We start from the raw sequence: 24,055 nt of genomic DNA, 5'->3' as shown, positions 1-24,055 counted from the left end.
GGTGGCTAATGTTGCCAGCCCAAAGTCCAGTGACCTGTTCGTCCATTCCAAAGCACAGGAGAGAAGATGGCCAATACAATTTTTGAAAGCACGTGGAAAATTTGGGCATAGGAAAATGAAGCCCATATGAGGAGAGTGTGCATTTTTAGCAGCCGAGCCGGGGGCAGTGTGATTGTTCTGTGATGCATTTACAGCATTCCTGTCGCAAGTTAGACTAATATTTTCAGAGCAAGATCGTAGCAGTGCTTTATTACCTAGTGTAGCAGTTCAGAACCAGTGTTAAATTATCTAGGAAAGCGTGTAGCTGTACATATATATAATACACGCGCACCCTTAAATAATATCAGTGTGTGCACAGATTGCCAACAATGGCGTGGAAATCCCACAGTTTGTATTTTCCAAGTATAGGGGGAATTATGGCATGGCCCATACCACTGGGGAGCAACTATTGGCCATTTTTGGCTTTAGTAGTGACCTGAGTGTGTGAAGACTTTTTTGACATCCCCATTTCGTTCCACTCACCCCACAAACCTACCTCTCCTAGTGAGCAGCTAGGTGTGCAACAATAACCTTGTTTAAAATATTTTCCTGTGCTGGGCAGATGTCGGTGGTGATGGGTCACAAACAAGAACATAAGCAAAGTGCCATGTTAATGCCAGCTCCCTCAGAACTACGGGGGAAATGAATTTACAGGCCAACTTCAAGGGCAAAAATGGGTCTGAAAGGAACATTTCAACGTTCTCCGGGGGGTGCTGAAAGGGATAGAGAAGAAACAAATACTGTAAAACAAGCTGGCACTGTAGTTTTGTTAATGCAAGTTTAATATTAAAATGACAATTCATTTTGGGTCAGATCCCAGAATTTCCATCAGCTGAGGGTCTGGCCTCTATTTTTAGCATTTGTTAATTATCAAACATGGAGGAAACATTTTGCCTGGCCTTTTTTCCATCAGTTTTGCTTGTGCTTTTCCTGAATGTTCATTTTATTGACGAAGGCTAAAATGTTCAAAGGTGGCCTCCGTTTTTGGATGTCCAGTGTCAGATGCTTTGGGCCTGAGTTCAGGGTGCTGAGCGCCTGCAAGTCCTATTGGCTGCCGTTGTGGGTGTTCAACATTTCCAGAAATGAGGCCCAAATGTTTCCGGTTGGGCATCCCAAAACGGGACCCGTAACATCAGTCGCTCCCGGCTTAAGCGTGTAGCCGTCTGTAGCAGCTTGGAGCTTTACAAAGTTGTATAATTGCAACTCATGTGATCCGTTTCATGCTGTTGACCTGAAGATCTGACATTCCTCTCTGGACATTGCAGTTTCACGGTAATTCCAGCTCCACGGTAAAAACACGGCTGCATCTCGTCAGGGAAATTTTACTGTTGAGAGGTCAGAAGCAAACCTCCTGCTCTGCATTCCTACGGAGGAGTCTGGGACTTGTTGTGTGCCAGTCTTCACTGCCATTTTATGTCCTGTGTAATGATGCTTAGGAACCATCTGCAATGTCTGCTTTATTTTGTTACATTTTTTATCGACATTTTGTTGTTCTAAAACCAGCAGACCGGTAAAATAAGGTCATAGACGGCTTATTTTCCAGAAGGCCCTTTTGTGGTGCTGCATGTCAATATCATAGGAATTTTAACACCGGGCCCTTTCTCCAGCGACTTGTATGGCAGAAAAAGTCAGCAAATAACTTTGAATAGTCTCTATACCTCGCCACTTTCCATCCCACGTAGAAGATGTGCTCCTTTAACCTTGCCTTCAGTAATAACCACACGCAGCACAGCAGATGGAAAGTAAATAGATATAAATGGAAAAAACGGAACACAAACTGTCACCTCTTTTCCCCTTTGGCTAGAGAGCGTGTTGCTTAGGGCACTGCGGGAAGGTGCTCTAATACCACGGGGACAAGGGCCGGTCGAGACGGGAATTGTTTCCAGTCCCGGTTGCAGCACATAAAAGTCTCCTCCCAACATGTGCCAGCTTTTGTCTCTGACTTGCCCAGTCCAGTTGAACATTTTAGTGTCTGGTAGAAATTGGAGCGGAGCTACTGCTGGGCAAGGTGCCCAAAGATCACTCACGCCAATGCCATGGCCCTGACTGCCCTAGAACAACACAGAGCAGGTAAGGGAGATGTGGGCATGGGGCAGATAGAGGGTATCTTGCTGGCAAAGGGGTGTAAAGGGCAGAAAGGAGGACTGAGGGGGCACAGGGTGAACCCTTCCGAGTCCTCCACCCCGAGAGTGGAAGAGACGTGTGTTCAAGCAGAGATGGAGATCAGAGCGCTTGCAAATCCTCAGGCTCTCAGTCTGGATGTAGCTGCTCAGAGAGGGCTGGTTCTGTGACTTTCCCTGGCAAAGCATCTCCGTGGAAGATTCCCCCCCGCCCCTTAGAAATGACCTGCAAGTTTGCGTTGATCAGTGACGCTTTGTTTATGCCCCAGGTTTGGCGTTTGAGTTCACATCCTGCTCCCTAGGTCTGCAGAACTATGGCCCAAACGGGTTCCATTAAACATTCTCTGCCGCCGCTGAGCACTGGCAGGCGAATTTCCATTTGCATTCGTCTGATGAGAACCCGCTGCCAGGCTTGTCTCTGCAGAGACTGGCGCTGTAAATAACAGGTTTCAGTCTGCGTAGCAGCAGGTAGAGTCTGGGAGGTTAGGATGGGTTTGAGAGTTACACGGCTGCGCTGACACAGCCGTAACCGACACCACGGGTGTAATTATTAACTCGGTTAAATATCGCTGTGCGGCTACGCTTCTCCTCCCTTGACTGAGGCTGATTCTTGCTCAGTCAGTGAGTGAGCCCTACCCTCAAGAATCCTTCAATGCTTTAGCCATTTATGGCTTGCTCATGTTCTGACCATTCATCCACCCAGTCCTGAAAAGGACAGCGGCTTCTCAGCACCTTCTCTCGGATCCTGTCACGGGTGCAGTTTGGAGGGGCAGGTGCTCCATGGCAGCCAGTCTCATGCTGGAGGCAGTGGAAGAAATCTCCTTTCTATGACCTAAAGAGAGGGGCTTTTCTCTCACTGGCACCATCTGTAGGGATGCAGCTGGAGACCCCGCACAACACCTGGGGGCTGAACCCTGACGGAACAGCACAGTAAGAGTCATCTGCATTCACTTTAAGTGACACGGAGTTTATGGTAAATGTTCAGTTGCTTAATTAGCCCAACAGCCTCTTTGATTGCCTCTCCCAGGGAGCTTTACATGGGCCTGGTGGGATGGAGTATAAACTTCTTAAATTTCATTCATTGCTTGGCGTGTTTGGAAGCCGGTGCCTGCGAGCCATATGGTATTCAGCAGTAAAAGAAGCCTCCAACGAACTAGGTATTCTGTTTTTCTTAAAGGTAAATGTCCTGTACTAAAATGACTAATTAGGCTACTAATGGGCATAACGAGTAATTAAAATGTTCCAGCTTTCACAGGCATGCCAGGTTTTGCAATGTTTTGAGTCTCGAGAATTGGAATCTAAACCTGTCATGTGAATTGTGAGGCAGCTGGTGGATGATGATCCAATTTCAGTGGTCGCTATGAATAAATCAATATTTGTCCTCAGTTATTAACTGTTGTCAGCAGAGAGGGAGATGGTGGCATTCAATACCTCTGTACGGTATCTGTTGGCAAAACTGACTTTCTGCGGGCAGTCACTGTACATCACTGGACTAGTGGACTATCCCTGCCCTGTCATTTGCTCCTTCCCTACTGGTTGCCTCAGGAACTAGAGAGTTAAGAAAATAGCCTTTAGTAAGAGATTACCTTCAGTGATTTCACTCAGTGTTTTGGCACATTTCACTGCTGTAAAATACATGGCTGTTGGTGCTGGGGGGATCCTGCTGTTTGCGCCAAAGGGGGCAAAATTGGTTGGGTGCAAGGTGCTTAAGATGCTGCGAGAATCTGGGCCTGTCTGGTAAATACCCTGTATCTTTGCCTCCTGGCACATTTGTAAGATACAGGCCAGTTACTGGAAGGGCCAGTGTGGGAACTACCCTGGGCAAGAGGTGGCTGGGGCCTGGGGTGAGAGGCTAGTTAGGATCTGGAAGGGACACCTCGGTGCTGGTTGGTTGCAGCCCCCGCTGTGCTAGGTGATTTGAACGCACATAGTAAGGGAGAGTCCCTGCCTACAAGGAGCGTGGCCCAGGCATTTAGAGAGGCTGCTGGATGGGGTTAGAGGGGGAAGAGATGGCCTCAGGTATGCCTGCTGTGACCTGTGCTTGTATCAAAGCACTCTGACCCTTCTAGCCCACCCCCAAAGGGCGTGTCAATCAGCACTTTGGGCAGGCTGGACCTGCCGAGCTTTGTGCTCTGCTGTCGAACAGCCAGGAACCAGATGACAAGCTCTAGACGCTGAAACGGCTCTTGGTGTACGGCGTTGATCAGGCAGCACCCATCGAAGGAGGGCTGACCCTCCGAAGTATCTCCCAGCGTTAATTCTTGCTTTTGGAAGCAAGGTATGGAGGGAGTGTTGCCTCTCCTTTTAACATGGTGATCCCCTGGACGTTGCGTCGCTGAGGCAGGATCTCGTCAAAACGATGAAGTCAACGAGCAGTGCGCTGGCCGGGGAGAGGGCACGTTAGCCCCATTAGTCTCCTATGCTAGGTCTGAAATTCTTCCCGTGCATTAATACTCATGATAACATTTGGCGTTTAAGAAGCCTCTGACAATGTTTTGATCATTTATGTTGCTTAATTTAGTAAAGCCATTCGCTAAGGCTAATGAGTAATTCTAACACTCCAAAGGGGAGCTCGCTGCCCGGAGCGCCACAGTCTGTGATTCCTAGGCCGTGGAGGGCACTCGGCTGAGCCTTGCTGGCAGGATTCCCGCAGCAGACTGGCCGTGTGGAACTACTGCTGGGGCTAGAATCCCAGGTGCGGTCCAGGACACCTGGATTAACTGCTGGCACTGTGCTGGAGTAGTTCTCTTCTCCCCTCGCTGATCGGCCTTAGACAAGAAGCCTAGAGGAAGCGACTTAGGTGAAAGGGTGGGACTTTGGCATCTCACTTGGCTTAAATCTCTGGCGATGAGCCATGCTAAAGAAAATTAGCTCATCCTTCGAACGAGGCTGGTGTAACCAATTGTTTAATATCCCACAAGTGATGAGGTGGAAATGCACATTGGAGAGAGACATGGATCAGGTTAGAAATCACCACCACTCTGCATGCTCCCCATCCGGGAAGGAGCTGGATCAAATGAGGGAAGCTGGAAACCTGCCAAAGCTCAACTCCCCCCACGCTTACGCTTCTGTCCCCATCTCATTAAATAAATAGGACGTGCGTCTCCACCTGACACGTAGCCGGTCTTCACAATCAATAAGTCTCAGTGTGATAGAACTGAACAGGTGTAGCGGGCTTATTTCTTCTACCAAATGACAACAGTGCTGAGTCAGATGTTTCCGGTGAGCTGAAATCTGAGCTCTCTTTTGATTAAAATAGCCCTTTGTCTTGTCTTCTCCCCTGCCGTCTCTTTGTGTGGCGAGGAGATGCGCTCTCTCAAGTTGTGGACTTGGTTAATTGTGGGCTCATTAAATTGAGGGAGCTGAAGAAATCCAACAGCCGGCTCAAAAGTAGCTGCCTGTGATGAAAGCAGAATAGGGAGGAGAAGTTCCTCTGCCATTCCAGATGGTTTGCTTGTGTTTAATCCTGCCTGCTTTTGAGAAATGCCCTTGTGACGAAGTGGAAATGCTCTTAATGTTTTCTCTGAATACTGTGTGGGTGCCTCAGTTTCCCCTATGCATTTCTTAGGTATCTAGGTGGGAGGGGATCAGGATGTATGATTGTTGCTGAGCCCAAGAGGGCCCCTGTGATACTGTCTGCACAGAGAATGGCCGACACTCTGTCTCCTGGCAACTAATGGCCTGGGCCCTTCCTCTACAAAGGTGCCAACTGAAGGTGTCGGAGAACAAAGAGATCAGGTGACCTCCTGGCACCGGAAAGAGACAAAGGCAGAGGAGAGGCTGGAGAGTTTCAGTTTGAAGCTGGCTGGGAGGCCAGACAGACTTCCTGGCCTCCCCTGGCCCCCCAAGATGGACCTGACTGAGGGGGTCCTATTGTGTGTACTTGCAAGATCTGTCTTGGACCATGTTCCTGTCGTCTAAATAAACCTGCTTTACTGGCTGGCTGAGAGTCATGGTGAGTCGCAGGAAGCCGGGGGTGCAGGTACTTTCCTCCCCCAACTCCGTGACAGCCCTATAGGCATTTGTTTAAAAAACGAAACCTTAATTAAAGTGGCCTGTTACCTCGACAAAGGTCAAAGAGAAATGAGGATGGTGTTGAGTTACTTAGACTTGGGGGAGGGACCAACTTTTTGCTCTGTGTTTGTACCGCTTCTAACAGGGTGCACGGGGGCCTGGTCCCCGGCAGGGACTCCTGGGGGCTGCGGCTATACAAATAGTCATAACGCTTGGTTGGGGTTCTGGTTTTGATGCTAAGCGTCATGCTGTGCACAGTGTGGCCAGAGGTGCCGCCAATGCTGCACAAGACTCTCACCACTGTTCAGTTGAGTTGACAGAACTGTTGTGGGCATAGATCACACCTGTGCAGCCGTGAAGGGATGAACGCCAGCCAGTTGGGGGTGATGCTAGGAGCATTTCACAGCCTCTGAATGCTGAGTAGATTGGAACCCTGGCCGACGGGAGCTGCATTGGGGTAAGAGAGAAAGATGAGCTGGTGATGCCGCTTTTGTGCGTGAAACAGCTCTGGCTGCAGATTGCACTCTGTGCCCAGCGCTGGTATTTGACCTGCCTTGGACTGGGAACAACAAGGGCTTGATAAATGGACTGAACGGAGGCCAGTATTGCTGACTTGCTAACAGGCTTCCTGCTCCTTTCTGTAGCCACCTGCCACACTTCAATTTCTGAGCAGGGAGAGCCCCCGAGTCAGCGATCAGCAATGCAATTCCTGGCCACATTTCAGCATTGCTGCCCCTTTTGCCTGCCTCACTTCGCTCCATTTTGCGGCCAGCACAATGGTCAGGGAAGCCAGCCGGGTCTCACGTGCCTTGATGACAGCATGCGACGAGTTTGACAAACCCTGCAATGACATTTAGCCCTTTACCCCTGCCAGGGGGCTGCGTGCGGCATTTTGCTATAGGCTTCTTCCTGATGCAGCACCCATTGCCTCTGGCTGTGTTCTCCCCACGGGCCCAGGCCGGACACACAGAAAACACATTCTCCAGCGACGAGGCACTGAGACATGGAAGATTTCGGCTAACGTTTTCGGAAGCGGCAAGTGATTCAGGAGGCTAAATCCCACTGGCTTTCAATGAGACTTAGGCTCCTAAGTCACTTCTGAAAACTTTGCCCTTAGCTCCTGTGTGCTCGCCCACCAGCCCCCACCCCGGCTCCCAGTCAACAAGGTCTACAGCACAGATGGTACCCGATTGCTGGTCCTTCTTTTGGAAAGAAACATGAACTTGTCCTTTGGTTTCTGGGTGCTCGCGTGGTCCCCGAGTGCCTTTCTCTGCTCGAAATGCTGCACAGAGCAGGTATGAGAGCCGAGGGAGCTGTGATACTGGACTTGACTAGTCAGTGGGCAAGGGTCCTCCTAGGTAGGAGGAGGAGATCAGTGCAGCTTATTCTGAGCCCCTCTGCACCTCTCGCTCTTCCGGGTGTTCACAGGTGCGTTCTCCCTCGCTGCATTCGGCCTTAACCCAAAGACAAGGTCAGCTGGGATCCACTCTTGGATGGTTGGGCCCTCATTTCACTCTCTTCCCTCCTGCAAGCAGCGACAGCCTCTGCTCTCGCCGGCTGGAGACAGCGGCCACTGCGCTGTAGATCAGGCAGGGCACGTGGTGCTGGCGGACAAGAGGCATCTCCTCCATGGAGTTGCTGAGTGCCACAGACCCTGGAGAAGGGCATCTCCAGGTTGCTCTGAAGTCTGCCTGATAAATAGCAACACGGGTGCGTGCAGTGTGGGACTAGGTTAGCGTGCCCAGCGTCAGAGGCTGGACTGGGGATCGAAACGTTTCCTCCTGCAGTCAGAGCTTCACGGTTTCCTCACTGTTCAGATGTGCCGAGGAGCTCGCCAGCTCCTCACGAATACCGGGCGCAGCGCGCTCTCTCTCTCTCTCTCGATCTTTTAAAATAGCTCTGGGCACCTCCACGCACTGGGTCCTGTGATCCGTGCTACTGCTGGGTGAAATTATCCCAGCCCCCAGAGCAGGGAGCTGTATGGGGGCAACGCAAGCCAAGAGAGCGGCTTTGTTGCCCGTAAGGGGAGTTTGTGCAAAGAGCTGCTCTTCTCCCTATGGCGCTTGGCTGCCGCAGCCTGTGGAGTAGCTGCGTTGCCGAGTGACATTCCAGCTGGGAACGAGACGTACGGCAGCTCTGAGGTGCATCCCAGGGCAGCAGATGGCTCCTAGTTTCACGTCTATACGGCAGAAGTTTTGAGGGGTAAAACACCGAGAAGTTTCCGAGTTATCTCCCCTTTGATGGAGAAAGGAATCCCGCGCAGCAGGGCTTTGTGGGAGGCTTGCAGTAGCCCTGATATGGCTCTGCTGTGAGGATGGGGGCGAAGCAGGGATTGGGGGGCCCAGGCAGGGGGTGTCTGCACGCCACGGAGCCCAGCGCCCATGTGCTGCGCAGAGTCGCAGCTGCAGAGCGGGTCTGTTCCCATGTGCTGTGTCCACGGGGACCGAGAGAAGAACCCGGGTCTGTTCCCATGTGCTGGGGACCGAGAGAAGAACCCGGAGAGGCAGGCCCAGATTTCAGCCTGGGTTGTTCTCGCTCTGCTGTCCCGAGGAAGGCAGCACCACAGCAGAGCATGCTGGGAAAGCGCGAGGAGGTTTGTTAAAGAAACAAACCGGCTGAACATGCCCACGCTCCCCAGCGCCTCCTCTGGCCCGTGGGACGTGTGCTTTAGTTAAAGGCTTTCCAAAGCCCGATTCCAACCGAAGCCAGTTCCCCAGGGTGATTGCGGGTACCGCTCCACGAGCGCAGAGCTGAGCAGGGATCAAGCAACAGCCCGTTCACAGTGCTTCACAGCCGTGGGTCCAAGTGACTGCTCAGTCTGTGCCTTAACAAATGCTGGCACCACGTGAGTGCACCGAGTCCCACTGAGCGGCCAGCCCTTGTGGGAGTTGTTGTGCGTCTTTTCTTCTGTTCCTGTAGGGTAGCCGTTAGGGGTGTAAACATTACTCCAGCCAGCTTGAAAGCCACAGCTGTCAGGAGGCCTGGCTACTGGAGAGGGAGGTTCTCACTCACTGATGCTTCTGTCATGCAGGTGAAATGGGAAAAGCTAGGGCCCTTCGCCACCAGCCTCCGGACTCCCTTCCTCCCTGCAGGGGCGATCAGCTGCCTGGCAGGCGACCTTCCGCACTTGCATTATCCGGTGTCATCTGTCAAAGGAGTGGAAACCGTAATGAGGGTGGTGGCAGGGTCTCTGCGTATCAGAGCTGTGGGCTCGGTCTTCACACTGATTGCCTGCTGCGTGTGCACTGGAGACCTCGCGCCAGTTGGCTTAGGGTCACTGGGAATGTTACGGGAGGAAGGAGATGGCAGAGTCAATCCTGCTTTCAGGTTTCCCTGCCTCTGTTCTTTATTTGTCTGCCATGTAAGCACTTAAAGATGCTCCCAGGCAGCCTCACTCCCTGCTGCCTTTGCTTGGCACCTTGCAATCTCAGCAGTCCCTGAGCCTCTTAGCAGCGAACAGGCCTTCTGGGGCCTGCGGGGGGACCAGGAGGAGGAGACCCCATTAGACTGCAGGTGGGAGACTGAGTGGATTTTCATGCTGATTCCATAGAATCATAGACTCTCAGGGTTGGAAGGGACCTCAGGAGGTATCCAGTCCAGCCCCCGGCTCACAGCAGGACCAACCCCAACTACTGCAATTTGCATGAGACCGAAAGGCCTGACTACTGGCACAGCATAACAGGGCTGGGCAAGCTTCCTCCAGGCCACTATCACAGCGCCCTCGGTTCTGAGCCGCAGCGAAGGCCATTGCGTTCCTGAGCTCCGCCTGGCACAGGGCGTTGGCCAAGTGTCAGTTGCCACCAGCGCCATCCCGGCTGCCTCCCGGCAGAGACTCGGTTGGTTTAGCATTTGTCCTGCCAGTGGCACCATGGGGAGCCCGATGGGAGGTCAAGAGGAAATCTCCTGCCGTGGCTTGCTGTGCTCAGTTTTAGATTGCATTGAGGGCTCCCCAGCCCCTACCCCTGCTGCCCGCCCAGGCTTGGGACCTTCTGCTGGTGAAGTGAACGAGACGAGAGAGACCAGCCTTGCAGCTGCTGTGCTGGGCTCTGACTCCGAGGGGAGGGCCCAGCCAGACCTAAGGCCTTGGGCTGGGAGGGAGTGCAGGGTTGTGGCTGGAATGACCAGTGCGCAGAGGCAAGTGGGAGTGGAGGTGGGGATCCTCGCAGACAAGCAGGTAGCAGCAGCAGGCTTGGAAAGTGCCTCACTGGCTGGGGAGAGGGATCCCTCCGAGCAGGGCCTGGCTGTGATCCCCACCTTCATTATCTGCCCACTAGGTGCAGGGTGAATTGCAGCCTGCCCTGGCACGGGGATGACGCCCTGCCCAGGCAGCTGGGAGCGCAACGCCTGGGGCCAAGCGCCGTGTTTGACAGAATCACCGGGGGCTGGCAGCACGGTGATTGCTGCTAGCATCACAGCCTTTGGAAGACCCCCCCTCCCCCCCCGCACCCCATGCACTGGCTCATGTTGCTAGAGAGAATCGTGTCCCCTGGAATCTATTCCTAACAGCCTTCCTCCTTCTCTTTCAGAGCCATCATCAACCACTTCAACCCAAAGATCGAGTCTTACGCTGCAGTGAATCACATCTCCCAGCTCTCGGAGGAGCAGGTAAGCTGCACACCTGACGGCCCTTTTTCATTGCTGCCGCATGGCGTTCAGGTGATTCCCGCAAGCACGTTGCCCTGAGCGGTGTCAGCTGGAGCGTTAATGTCCAGGCTTCCCCCTCTGCTCATCACTCTCGCTAGGCTGGTAACGCAGCAGCAGCTTCAGTGGTACGCAGGGAAGGGGCCAGGCTGGCCTTCCCAGGACTGTCTGCAGATCACGGCTGCCTGGTCCATGCAGAAGGGAGAGCAGGTGGGGAAGAAGATGGGGTCACGCTGGCAAGTGCGGTGGGTGGCTCTCGGTAGTTCTGGTATTTGGAAATGCGCAGTGGGATCTTGGCAATGGCCCTACCTGCTAATTAGAGAAACGCTGAATGCAGCTTCATTTGAGCCGCGGTTGGGCTCATTAGAACATATGCTGCAGTTGGTAGAGATTTTCCAGGATAATTTAATTCACAATGCCCTGAACAGCTATTCTGCGGTAGATTTTTAAACAGGAAGGTTTTCGTAGGGAGGGTTGATTGTTAGGGGCTTTTTCCCTGTAATCTAGTCTGATTTCTCCTCCTCCTGTCCAGCCTGAATTGCGTAAGTGTGGAAATGGGGCCTCCCGAGGGCAGGGTGATGTTCACGGCCTCCGGAAGGGAAGAGGTGGTCTATTTTCTGGGATAAAATATTCAGGCTCTTTTCATAGAATCATAGAATCATAGAATATCAGAGTTGGAAGGGACCTCAAGAGGTCATCTAGTCCAACCCCCTGCTCAAAGCAGGACCAATTCCCAGCTAAATCATCCCAGCCAGGGCTTTGTCAAGCCGGGCCTTAAAAACCTCCAAGGAAGGAGACTCCACCACCTCCCTAGGTAACGCATTCCAGTGTTTCACCACCCTCCTAGTGAAATAGTTTTTCCTGATATCCAACCTTTTGAAGCACTGCTAGGAGAAGGAGCATTGAGGGCTGTGCGGGACGAGGTGCGTCAGTGGCACTCGCCAGGTGCCAGTGCACTGGTATCCTGCGCTGGGCCTGTCAGAGCAGAGACCTGGGTCGTGCTGGACTGGGACTGAACCCCTCTTCACTTGCGACGCTCTCAGGATACGAACCCATGGCTTGGTCTGGAAAAGGCCCTGACCACTAGCCCCGTTCTTCCCATCCTCCCTCTCGCTCTCCTCCGGGGATGCTTTGCCTGGAGCCTGAGGCTCACCCCCTCTCCGCTGTCCTTTCAGCAGCACCCAAAGGCCCCCGCGGGGTGTTTGTACAATGCCCAGGAAGCCAGGCCCTGCTGCCTTTCACTCTCTCCTTGCTCGCACTAATCTACAGTTTCTGCAGCGGCTAATTTGCTCGACTCGATTTCCTCGCCTTGCTCTGCCGCCGAGAGTCCCGTGCTCAGTAGCGTGTTCTGTGATGTTTCATGCTCTGTCTTCTCATTCACTTTCTGTACATCATCCGATGCCAAAAAGGGGGTGGGGGGCTCGGATGGGGGAGGCATCTGTGCCGTGCTTGGGTTCATATGTGAGTCTGAAAAAGGAAGGGCACTTTTCGCTGTCAGCACAGCACAGCGCTCCTCCTCCAGCAGATCAGGGAGGTCACGCTGAATTCTTTCTTCTTCATACGCTGCGCTGTAACTAAAATCTCCGGCAGCAGGCAGCTCATGAAATCAGTTCTGACGCGCTGGGAACTTTGAGGGAGACGATTAGGAAGCAGAAAGATGGTGTGAGTTCTTTTGGTCAAAGTTTAGTGTCCCCCTGAAGCAGTGAAAGCATCAAGGAAAAGCAAAACAATTCCAAGCCCTGGTGAACTGCACGGGAGGTGGAAACCTCACCGTGGTGAGAGGTCCTGAACACTGATGAGTGTGGGGCGTGGCCCCTACTGTGCGATTTACTGCACCAGAGGATTGCGTAAAAGCAGAAAGTCAGACTCATTTGGGGCAGAGAGGCAAATTCCACTCTTAAGTAGAGTCCATGAGCTGGGGTACGTATCGAGGACCACACACTCCCTTCAATCTGCAGCCATCTCCCATGGATGGCGGGTGGGGGCTGCACAGACATCAAGAGTAGAATCTGACTTTTCTGTAGTAACCGAACTCCCAGTAATCGTTGGGTATTTGTTCAGTACTTTGGGGCACTCAGCATCATTCAGTAGGGAAGTCGGCTCGTTGGTAGGGCTGCTGCAATTTCTGCCTTTAGTTTCTCTTCTTTCTCCATCCTCCTTTCTTTGCGTTTCTCTCTCCCCCTCCTTTATTTCCTGCTGCAACTCCAAATTGCCACCCCCCTCTGCATCCAGTCAAACGAGCAGCGATGAAATGTTTAATGCTGACATTTAAAGCACAGTCATTAAAGTTTAGAGTCAACGCGCACAGGTTAATTTGGGGACTGGGTCGCTCCAGCTCCGAGCTCTCGTTCCAGGCTGTCTCTTGTAAACTCACAGGGTAGCTCTGCAGAGGTTCGGCTCAGTTCACATTTTGACGTTGGCTTTCACAACCATGAGGGCTAGAAGCGTTTTCTGAAATGAAAGCTTGGATTCTGCATTGGATCTAGACTGTTCTCAGTGCTACCTGATGACAGAACAAGGAGCAATGGTCTCAAGTTGCAGTGGGGGAGGTCCAGGTTGGATATTAGGAAACACTGTTTCACTAGGAGGGTGGTGAAGCACTGGAATGGGTTACCTAGGGAGGTGGTGGAATCTCCTTCCTTAGAGGTTTTTAAGGTCCGGCTTGACAAAGCCCTGGCTGGGATGATTTAGTTGGGGATTGGTCCTGCTCTGAGCAGCGGGTGGGACTAGATACCTCCTGAGGTCTCTTCCAACCCTGATCTTCTACGATTCTACAGCATGCGAGTGTCTGTCTCTGCTCCTATGTGGGCTCCCCTTTGTTCTGGCACCTGTGCACCTCCCACAGTCCAAGGGGGCATGGGCTTGCCATGACTCTTACCCCGCTGCAGTGTTGTGTTCCTTCCAGTTCTCCTGATCTCCCCAGCTCGGGGGCTTCTCCTGGGGCCTGAGAGAGATTCACCTCCCCTTTGCATGTCCTGGAGGAGTTTTATTTCTTATATTTGCTTCGTTAATGTCCTTAAAGGTATCTAATTGATTGGCTGAAATAGGTTTTGCTGGGTCTTGTTCTTTCCATAAGTCTAGTGAAGGTTTTATTAGCTTGTTAATCACTAATGTCCATTTCTTACCATTCTCAGTCTGCCGTTTAAGTGCTCTCTCTTCTTGTTTACTGATGAGCATTCATGTTAACATGCAGCAGACTCGCTGCATCTTATTTTATTTGCAAAAGCCGCCAACTTTCTACTCAACAGAAACCATTATAACAGCACTGGGCCCAATGGCTGAGTAAACCAGCAAGGACATGATGATCCAGGAAGCGCTCCAGGGTAACCAGATACAGCCGGGCAGAATAACTGCACAGTTTTGTCTGACCCGAGCTGTGGAGAGCGTCACACAGCTGGCCTTTCTCGCCGAAATACCAGGTGCACATCAGCTGCACTCTGGCTGGACCGGCTGTCTCGCTAACACTGTTCCTAGAGCTGCTCAAGTGAGGGGGAAAGACCTAAGTACTGAGCTCTCCTTGGAGCCAAAATGCCCACTGATCCCTTCCAAGGACAGGTGTGTGTCGTACCAATCTGCTGGAGAATCCGGACAGGAAACGGCGAGTTCAGATCAGGTTCTTGGCACCATTCCCGCTATAATCATCACTGCGGGGGTTTAAACTTGTCCTGCAGGAGTGCTGACAGCTACTTGTGGTCCTAAGCAGCTGTATCATTTTGTAAGAGACGGTGCCCCTTCCCCTTCTTGACCACAGCAGAGACATCCGGGAGTGCAGGGCTGCAGTACAAGGCCTGTTATGTGCATATCGGGGCAGGCTGCTGGGAACACCCGTGTGGCGTGCATTAGCCTGATAATTGCGGGGAAGGAGGGCTAGCAACCAGAACAGATTGTGACTGCAGAGCAGAACTACTGCATCAGCTGAAAGCATGGCAAATGAGGGCACCGCTTGGCTTGTTCCGCGGCATAACAAGCTTATCATTCAGTGAGCTGCAATCCAGCTTCCATTCGGATAATCGCAGAAGGCCGTTTTTCCTCTGGCTCAAATCATGCTCCAGCTGTTCTCTTACCCCCCCTTACCCCCCCAGTTCTTGCATTTAATTGGCCCTCTGTTAGCAGGCAGGGCTCTGAGGGACTAATCCAAAGTACAGCTCAGGAGGCCTCCACCACTGACTTAGACAGAAAGCCACAAGGCCGCGTGATCGGTTTGAGATGCCCTGAGCTGTGCTAACGGTGGGAGTCCATTTAGTCCATTTGCTTTGCTTCCCACACTAGGGAAAAAACTTCAGTCCATTATAAGAAGCTGTGTCCCATCGTAGCAACGCCTTGCAGTGGCACTAGAGCCAAGGGTCTCTTGGCCAACGTGTGCGTTTGATTGGCTGGTGTTTTTAAAACACCCCGAGGATTAAACCTGTTCTGTCATTGGAATCTCATCATAACGTGCCACGTTAACATAGCACCTTGGGGAAGCTCTTTAAACATGGTATGTGCAAGAACCAGATCGCTCCTGAAATGCAGCTACCCCTGGGGTAGAAGGCAGCAGTCCAGTGACATGCAATGCAGTGCACAACTGTGTGTGTGTGTGTGTGTGTGTGTGTGTGTGTGTGTCTTCAGCTGAGGAGACTGGGGCAAAACCCAAATCTTAGATCTGTAACGTCCATGCAGGAGAGGCAGGAATGTTGGGTTTGATGGTGTCATTGTAAACACCCACACATGAATTGCTTGAAAGGCGACTGATCATTGCAGTGTGAAGAGATCTGAATCCATGGTTCCAGGGAGTCAGTGTAGTTCAGATGCTCCCGCTAACCCATCCAGACTGGCAGTGATGGATCTGGCTGATAAGGTGGCTTTGCAGTTTGTTAAATTGCCCCCTCACCCCTACGTTTTGTAGCGTACCCTAGGAACGACAACGCTGAATAATGCCCTTGGGCAGCTTTAAGGCAGTGAGGCAGGGCTGACTGTATCTGGGCAGAATTCAGGCAAAAATGCGGGAGTGCAAACCGGAGTTAAGCTACAGAGCAATCACTTAGTGCTGTTTAGTGCCTTTCATTAGGCTAATGCATTGAATGCAATTAAACCAGCGTCCCTGGAGCAGTGAAAGGCACAGCTGAGATGTGCTGGAAGGACAAGGGAAAGGCTCTGTTCTCAGAAGCGGCCATTGAAGGATGGGGAGATCTGACCCGTCCCACCCCAGCAGTCCCAACATAAAATGGAAGCCCCCCCCACAAGCCCGCCCCCCTCCTGGAGGCTCCATACAGCCAGTCTGCCCAGCAGACCCTTCTCCGGCACATAGTCAGCGTGTGGTAGTGGCAGCTTGATGGGTGGCACCTCCCAGAAGGATGCACCCCTGTTCCCCGTGCCTGAGAGTCTGTAAGCTGCTCGGGCGTTTCACCCCATTCTCCATCCTAGCCCACCGCACCCTGGGAAGGCCTGGCAGAGGGGAGAGGCCTTGCCATGTGTCCTGAAGGTCCTGGGATCTGTCTCCTGGCAGACTACAGAGGCAGGTGGAGAGCTCAGGGTCCCTTGCTAAGCATGTCCTGCTCCTAGCCCTTCCTGTTGCAAGCTGTCGGCTGGTAACTCAGCACTGCAGAGGACAGCTGCTGCGGCCTGGTCACATGAAGAGGAGTGTATCGCAGAAAGCCAGGATCAAACTCTTTGGGGTTTTATAGTCAATGCCATCACTTCGCTCAGCCGCCGGCAGGCAGTCGGTGCCAGTCTCAGGGCACAGAGGTGGTGGCTGACGTCGCGTTTCTTGCCCACAGTGCGCAGCCCACCTTGCCAGGCACTAGCTGCGCTTGCCAGGGCTTTGAAGGTGTTGCTCCACGCAGAGTGCAACGTACCGTCTCCCTCCAGGTGGGGAAAGCCTGAGAACCACGTCAACATTCACGTCCAAAAGGGAAGGCTGTGACCTTCTTGCCGTGTGCCAGGGTCAGGAAGCACACGGTACCTGCTGCTGCCTGAGTGCCCAGGTGCCGCGGGATCCAACAGGACACCCAGCGTGTACAGCTTGGCAACTGGCAGCCCTAGCAATGGAGGGGGCTGATGCAACTTCTGCTGCTGCTTCCATTGGCTTTCGACAGCCCCCGCGTGTGCCTCAGTGTCCGCTGAGCGCTGGGTACGTCATTCCACCCCCCTGCAGGGCCAGACGAGATGGGGATATAAACCAGGGTTCAGCAGCCCATCCCTCCTTGCTGACTCCCTTCCCCCCATACCCACGAGCCCCGAATCACACCCTGAACAAGAGGGCTGATGAGACAGGACCCTGCAGGAACCCGCAGGAGAGCGCTCGGGGCAATTGGCCAGGCCTTCAGAAGCTTTGTGACGCTGGTGCCCAGTCCGTACGTGTGGCGGGAACAGAGTCAGTTCAGATATCGCACTCGGAACAAGTTCAGCTCAGAAAATTTACAATCAACAGTTCCCAGGTCCTTGGTAAATTCTTAAAATCTTTGTTTTCTATTTCAGACCTAGTTCGGAGCGGGAAGGGTGTAGCAGAGAGCAGGGCTTGGGCATCAGTGTTCCCGAATTCCCTTTCCAGTGGTTACTGAGTTGCTGTGTGATCTTGAACAGATACATAAGAACGGCCATTCTGGGTCAGACCCAAGTTCCAGCTAGTCCAGTCTCCTGTCTTCCGACAGTGGCCAATGCCGGGTGTCCCAGAGGGAATGAACAGAACAGGGAATCACTGAGTGATGGATCCCCTGTCGCCCAGTCCCAGCATCTGGCAGTCAGAGGTTTAGGGACACCCAGAGCATGGGGCTGCATCCTTGACTATCTTGGCTAATAGCCATTGATGGGCCTGTCCTCTGTGAACTGATCTCGGACTTTTTTGAACCCTGTTATAGTTTTGGCCTTCACAACATCCTCTGGCAAGGAGTTCCACGGGTTGACTGAGCGTTGTGTGAAGAAATACTCCTTGTGTTTGTTTTAAACCTGCTGCCTATCAATTTCATTGGGTGACTCCCGGTTCTCGTGTCACTAGGCAGCCTTGTGGCCTATGTTTCCCCATCTGGAAAATGGGGTGATGGTGTTTGTAAAGCACTTTGAGCTCTTTGGCTGAAGGATGTGGTGTGAGTACAAAGCAGAATTCTGCCAGTCTCACCATTACTCATCTGTGTAGGCCGGAGAGCTCCTCCGAGGGGCACTGCCGAACTACCAGAGCCACCTGCGTTTGTAAAGTTTAAATTACAACTTTCCACAGCTGAGATGAAAGGAGAAGCTGTCACTGGCCATGTGAGCGCTCGGCTCAGTTTGCATTTTGTAAAACTTGAGATTCGCTTTTTAAAGAAATCCCTCAGGAAGCCAGGGGAGCAATAGACGCGGGGCGGTTGCCAGGCATGTAATTCATGCAGGAGCTGTGCAGAGTTCCCCTGACTGGCTGTGTCAGTGTGAGCTCATCACACAGCACCCTCTGTCGCTCCAGGCATGTGTGCACCCGGCCAGCTCTCGCCTGCCTGCCTGCCTGCCCGAGATTCTGATCAGACACGGCCTGGATCCTGGGGGGGGGGGGGGGGGGAATACGAGGCTCCGACCACGCCCTTCTGTGCACTTGCCCCTTCAGACTGGCGTTGGCTGCTGCTCTCCCGACGTGGGCCAGGATTGCCGGAGTCCGTGGCACCACTGGGGTTTGGGATTTTCCGTTGTCCTAAAATGCATATTTTTTCATCAGGCCAGTGGCTTAGCCCAGGCCCACGGGGCCTGAGACTGATTTATTTAAAGAAAGCAGAGCCCGACCACACCGCCTCCCTGCAATAGTCGTCACTGTGCTGTCACCTTCCGCCCATGCTGTCCCCAGCCTGGCTCCGTTCACACATCTGGTTCTTCCCCAGTGCTCCATTGGCACCCCCCTCCTTTAAAGCAGAGCTTCTCCCCTTTCCAAGCCTGGGCTGGCCTCTGGGTCCCCGTTCCTCTGCCGTCATGGACCGTCTCTGCTCCCGGACGTGGCTGATGGATTCTGCACTGACCCCTGGGCAGCCGTGTGAGCTGGGGCTTGTCTGTGCTGTGAATTCGAGCACACCCCGCTGAAGGGACCAGGCAGCAGTCTCGCCCCAGGTCCAGTCCGCAGGCTGGGCACTGAGGTGGTGCCGGGGTTTGCAGGGAGGTGGGCTAGCGGATCTCCATTCTGGCATCTCTCCGGGGGTCCAGAACCACCAATTCACACACACTGGAGCCTTTCTAGCTGGTTCACAACGCTCGGCTGACAGGTCTGAAATGGGAGGCTTCTGGCTCTGGCATTGTCTAGAAAGACGTCCCCTGTGCAGGTGGCAGGCTTCGGGTGCCCCGGCCATCAGTCCAGCCCCGCTTCCCAGAGGGAAGGAGAGTAGCAGAACCGAGGGGTATGGCTGGGCTGTGTCCCATACCTTACAGGTCTTCAGCTTAAATTATAACCTTTGGCACGTTCTTAGCCTTTTACCAGCAACCTCTGCCTGCCTGCTAGCAATGCAGTGCCGGCCGCCCGCAGCGCTGACTGCTCCTTGGGGAGAAGCCCGCCTGCCTTGTGAGGGCTGTCCTCTCTGACCTCCCTTGCTGGGAGTGTGCCATAATGTAGACTAGCTGCATTTTTCTGCCTTCCTCCATTCAGATTTTTTCCTCGCCCTCCTGTGCCTCTTGTAGGATCTTCTACCCCGAGCTGCATCCATTTTCCTAAGTGACAAACTAGGTCATTGCTCTGATTTCTGAGTGGGAACCAAATGGAGCTTTGCAGTTACCGTGCAAAGAGAGAACAAATGCTACTGATGCAGAAAGGTGCAGCGTCTGCAGGGAAACCAAATGAAATTACCGTGCGGAGCTCGGCTCAGTCGGAGGATTTGACTCTCAAGCACTCGGCATTTGGACATTGAGCAATTAAGTTGAAATGCAGCCAGCAAGGGAGCTCCACGGGAAACCTCGGAGTGGAGCAGAAAGGGAACGTAGCCTTCCCGCCTGCTGCGCTGAGCCATGTCACCACTCCTGCCTTCGCCAGTAGGAATGCTGAGTGAACGAACACCAGTCACTTGGAGCCAGCGTGCGGGGAGCTGGATCCCCCAAACGCCAGCGTCTACAGATCACCTCCGTTCCTGTAGGCCGGGTGAGCCCTGCAGATGCGTGCGATCTCCATTGGCTCAGGGAAGCTTCCTGAGAGCAAAGCATGGCTAGCAGCATGTGGCCACATCTGGCTTGTGGCTGGAGCCAATGCAGCCCCGCTGCAAGGCTAGGAATCCTGAACAAGGTGTTCGAGTTTACCTGGCTGCTTGTTTTTATAAACACCCTTTTATTTGTACATAAATCACGGACTTCAATTCAATACAAATGACTGTAGGAGAGGGGGACTGCCAGTAGGAAGTCCCTCAGTAACACTGCTGATGGCACTCGCTAACCAGCGGATGGGAAGCACGTCAGGTTTCCAGAATAGGGTGTGACCTCAGTGGTAAAAAAGCACCGAGTCCTGTCCACACGACAGCTTCCATCAGCGCTACCCCTGTTGGCAATTACAGCTTCCCTAGGTGCAACTTACGTGTCTATCCTGTGGCTGCACCAGACAGAGATCAGGTGGGGCAACCTCCCACAGGAAGAGCATGGGCTTCAGAGAGCCCCACGCCCCCCTGAATGCATTCCAAGCAGTTGACACCCCTTGGGAGACTGACAGTGGTGGTGGTTTCCAGTAGCACCCACAACACTTCTCGGGGCGCAGAGCTGGGAACTTCTAACTCTTACTAAATGCAACCCCCAAACAACGAATCATTGCGGTTGAAATTTCTCCATGCACAAACCACAGGGTATCCCCCGAAATGTCCCCGCAGCTGCTGTAATTCAGTCCCCATGTGAGTATTTTTAGAGCTTCTGATCTTTGGAGTTTTTTAATTTAATATTTTAGTGTTTATTTTAAACAATTTTGGGATTTTATGTCCCAAAAATTGGGGATGAGGGGGAGGGGCTTTCGCTCTATATGTAGTGTACTGTGTAGTCTCTCTGTAATGTTCCCTAGTGTGCATTAAACATCACTATGTCATAGCACTAAGGAACCTTTAGAGCACACCAGCGGGGTCTACGAGGACCAATTAATACACAAAACGTATCATAGATTAGGGTTGGAAGGGACCTCAGGAGGTATCTAGTCCAACCCCCTGCTCAAAGCAGGACCAACCCCCAGCTAAATCACCCCAGCCAGGGCTTTGTCAAACCTGACCGTAAAAACCTCTAAGGAAGGAGATTCCACCATCTCCCTAGGGAACCCATTCCAGTACTTCACCACCCTCCTAGTGAAATAGTGTTTCCTAATAGCCAACCTAGACCTCCCCCACTGCAACTTGAGACCATTGCTCCTTGTTCTGTCGTCTGCCACCACTGAGAACAGCCGACCTCCATCCTCTTTGGAACCCCCCTTCAGGTAGTTGAAAGAAGCTATCAGATCCCCCTCACTCTTCTCTTCTGCAGACTAAACAATCCCAGTTCCCTCAGCCTCTCCTTGTAAGTCATGTGCACCAGCCCCTTAATCATTTTCATTGCCCTCCGCTGGACTCTTTCCAATTTGTTCACATCCCATCTGTAGTGGGGGGTCCAAAACTGGACGCAATACTCCAGGTGTGGCCTCACCAGTGCCGAATAGAGGGGAATAATCACTTCCCTTGATCTGCTGGCAATACTCCTAATGCAGCCCAATATGCTCTTGAGAAGTCACACCCCTGTACTCCACATCACTGCTTTGTGTGGACAAGCCCTTAGATACAAGTCAGCTTTTCCGGTGTTTCTCAGATAAACACCCATTTAATTTTTTTGTGTCCGAGGTGTTTTATTGGTGTTCATTGGTTAAAACCTAAAATCAGACGCCCTAAGTATTTTGTTGTTTGTGATGTTGCCTTAGGGCATGTGCAAACTGCTCTAACACCCGCTGCAGGCCGGTGCCAGCTGGCTCGGGCAAAGGGGCTGGTTAATTGCAATGTAGACGTTCGGGCTTGGGCTGGAGCCTCGGCTCTAGGGCCCTGCGAGGTGGGAGCTTGAATACCTACACCGCAATTAAACAGCCCCTTAGCCCAAGCCCCCGAGCCTGGGCCAGCTATGGGTATCTAACTGCAGTGTAGACAGACACTCAGAGGTCTCTACGTATGTGGCAATGTTAAATGCTAGTGAAATCATAACTTTGAGTTTCCTGACCTGAGCGTGTTAAGGCAGGAGGGAGGTGGGGGGGGAGCAGGCAAAGAGACCCTCACAGTCAAATACACACGTGAGAGTCAGTGTGCACCGCACCGCACTGGGCTTGCCCAGTTGCAGTGGGAAGCCGTAGGATCAGACTGACAGCCTGTGGTACTGGCCGGGTCCTTTGGCTGCCTGCGTCAAGGGAAGCAGGGAGATTGGAGTGGTCTGCACAAGAGGATGGGTGACTAGGTGTGGATAGTGCTGCAGTCGCACACGTGCATATCTGGATATCGACGCCTGCCTGAGTCAAGGAGACAAATGCACAGCCCGTGTAATGAGGTCACTGAGTATTGACATAAATCCTCTGACTACTCCAGATGCTTTTATAGCTCCACATGCTCGACTTCTCATAGTCTGAGTTACCTACTGGCTCGCAGACTAAAGCGTGCTGAGAGACAGAGCAAGCCAAGGCGAATCAGAGCCTGCCCAATGGGTCAGCCATCCACGTGCCTGCCCCCAATTTCACGGGCCCTTCTGATTGCATCCATAGACACCATTTTTCACAAGTGCCGCCACATTTGTGCATGCAAATCAGGTCCCTGGATGTCCACTCAGTGCCCACTCTCGCAGGCACTGTCAGTTGCATATGGAAAAACAGACTGGGGATGAGGATGTGGCTCCTCACGACTGGGATGAAGCTGGAGGGGCGTTGGGCTGGGATGATGGAGATGGGAGGTCAGCAGCAGATTAAACCCAGCAGAGGGAGCTGGGAGAAGTGATGAAGCAACTGAGAGGCTGGGCAGGAGCCACTGGCCACTTATGGCCCACAACACTGAACAGCTCACATTGTGATGGAAAGACTGCCGTTGTGATGGGGCAGTTACCTGGACAAGTGAGATAAACACAGAATGGGATGTGTCTTTTAGCTTCTTGTAACAAGACTTTGGCATCTGAAAGCAACCACTGGTAGGACAAGGACCGTGGTCTGGGAACCGCACTGCAGAATACGGGGACTAAGCCACGCTCTGATGAGTGTTGCACTGCGCACCACCATCTCCAGTCCCTTCTGGGAGGCAGATACCCAGCACCAATAAGCCCCCAGTCCTCCTGCAGGAGAAGTGCTGATGTCAGTTGTTCAGTTAGAAGTTGTTGCCCTTCTTTTACCTCTGTCAAAATCAATGTTCCACACTCCGGACAAAGCCGTTGCTGCATGAATGCAGAGGTCATGTATGGACAGCATTCGGCACGCTTTCACTGCTGTTCCTCAGGACGACATGCCAGCAGCAGTCTCCCTCTGTAGTGCTTGCAGGAAAGTTCTGCCCTGTCAGAGGTGGTGAACGTGCCTCGTCTTCCACTTCTCTTGTGCACCAAAAGGCATGTGCAACCCTTCCAAAACCAGGGTGCCTCATGCTTTGCCCAGCACAGGGTCACGCTAGCAAGCTGCTGGGAGCCAGAGACTTCTACCTAATCTGGGTAAGTTGTAGCAAATTGCTGTCACCCTCAACTTTTAATACAGAGGTGGAGATTTCAGATACCACATCCAGACTGTTCTGACGGAGATGGAGGATTGCATGCTAGGACCTGTAGTCTTTGTCCATCACATCACGCACAGCACAATCCAATGGCTGGAAGTTGAAGCTAGACAAATTCAGACAGGAAATAAGACGTAACATTTTTAATGGTGAGAGTAATTAACCATTGGAACAATTTACTAAGGGTCGAGTGGATTTTCCATCCCTGATCATTTTTAAATCAAGATGGGATGTGTTTCTGAAATATCTGCTCTAAAAATTACTTTGGGGCAGATCTCTGGCCTGTGTTACGAGTAGGTCAGACAAGATGATCACAATGGTCCCTTCTGACCTTGGAATCTGTGAATCTCTATTGAAAATGAAGGCAGGCACAGGTTGCATGGTAGAACTCCCTGGTCACGTATCACCTGCAGGCTGTATTTGGCCTCCCCTGTTCTAAATAATTAGTTCATTCTTTCATTTTCAACATCTGGAGTCAGTGGGACAAGAGTGATCTGGAAGCAGGGATATGGTTTGTATGCAGGTTCAGGGTAGCCAGGTTGGAAGTTTGATCTGTTGAGATTCACTGGCTTCTCCTAGGACTCGTATCTCCATCCTGGTGTCTGC

The 24,055-nt window shown here is 52.5% G+C and overlaps 1 protein-coding gene across 1 annotated transcript in view; it reads left to right on the top strand.

The window, feature by feature from the left end:
* Positions 1–24,055, top strand: part of ARMH3 (armadillo like helical domain containing 3) — a 160,489-nt gene that overhangs the window by 112,249 nt on the left and 24,185 nt on the right. Inside the window, 1 exon segment of the mRNA XM_008179796.4 lies at positions 10,700–10,778. Coding sequence (XP_008178018.2) covers positions 10,700–10,778 — 79 coding nt within the window.

This window comes from Chrysemys picta, chromosome 7 (assembly GCF_011386835.1).
Source record: "Chrysemys picta bellii isolate R12L10 chromosome 7, ASM1138683v2, whole genome shotgun sequence".
Classification (NCBI taxonomy): Eukaryota; Metazoa; Chordata; order Testudines; family Emydidae; genus Chrysemys; species Chrysemys picta.
Note: the sequence above shows the minus strand (reverse complement) of the source record. Positions and strands in the feature narration are given on the sequence as shown.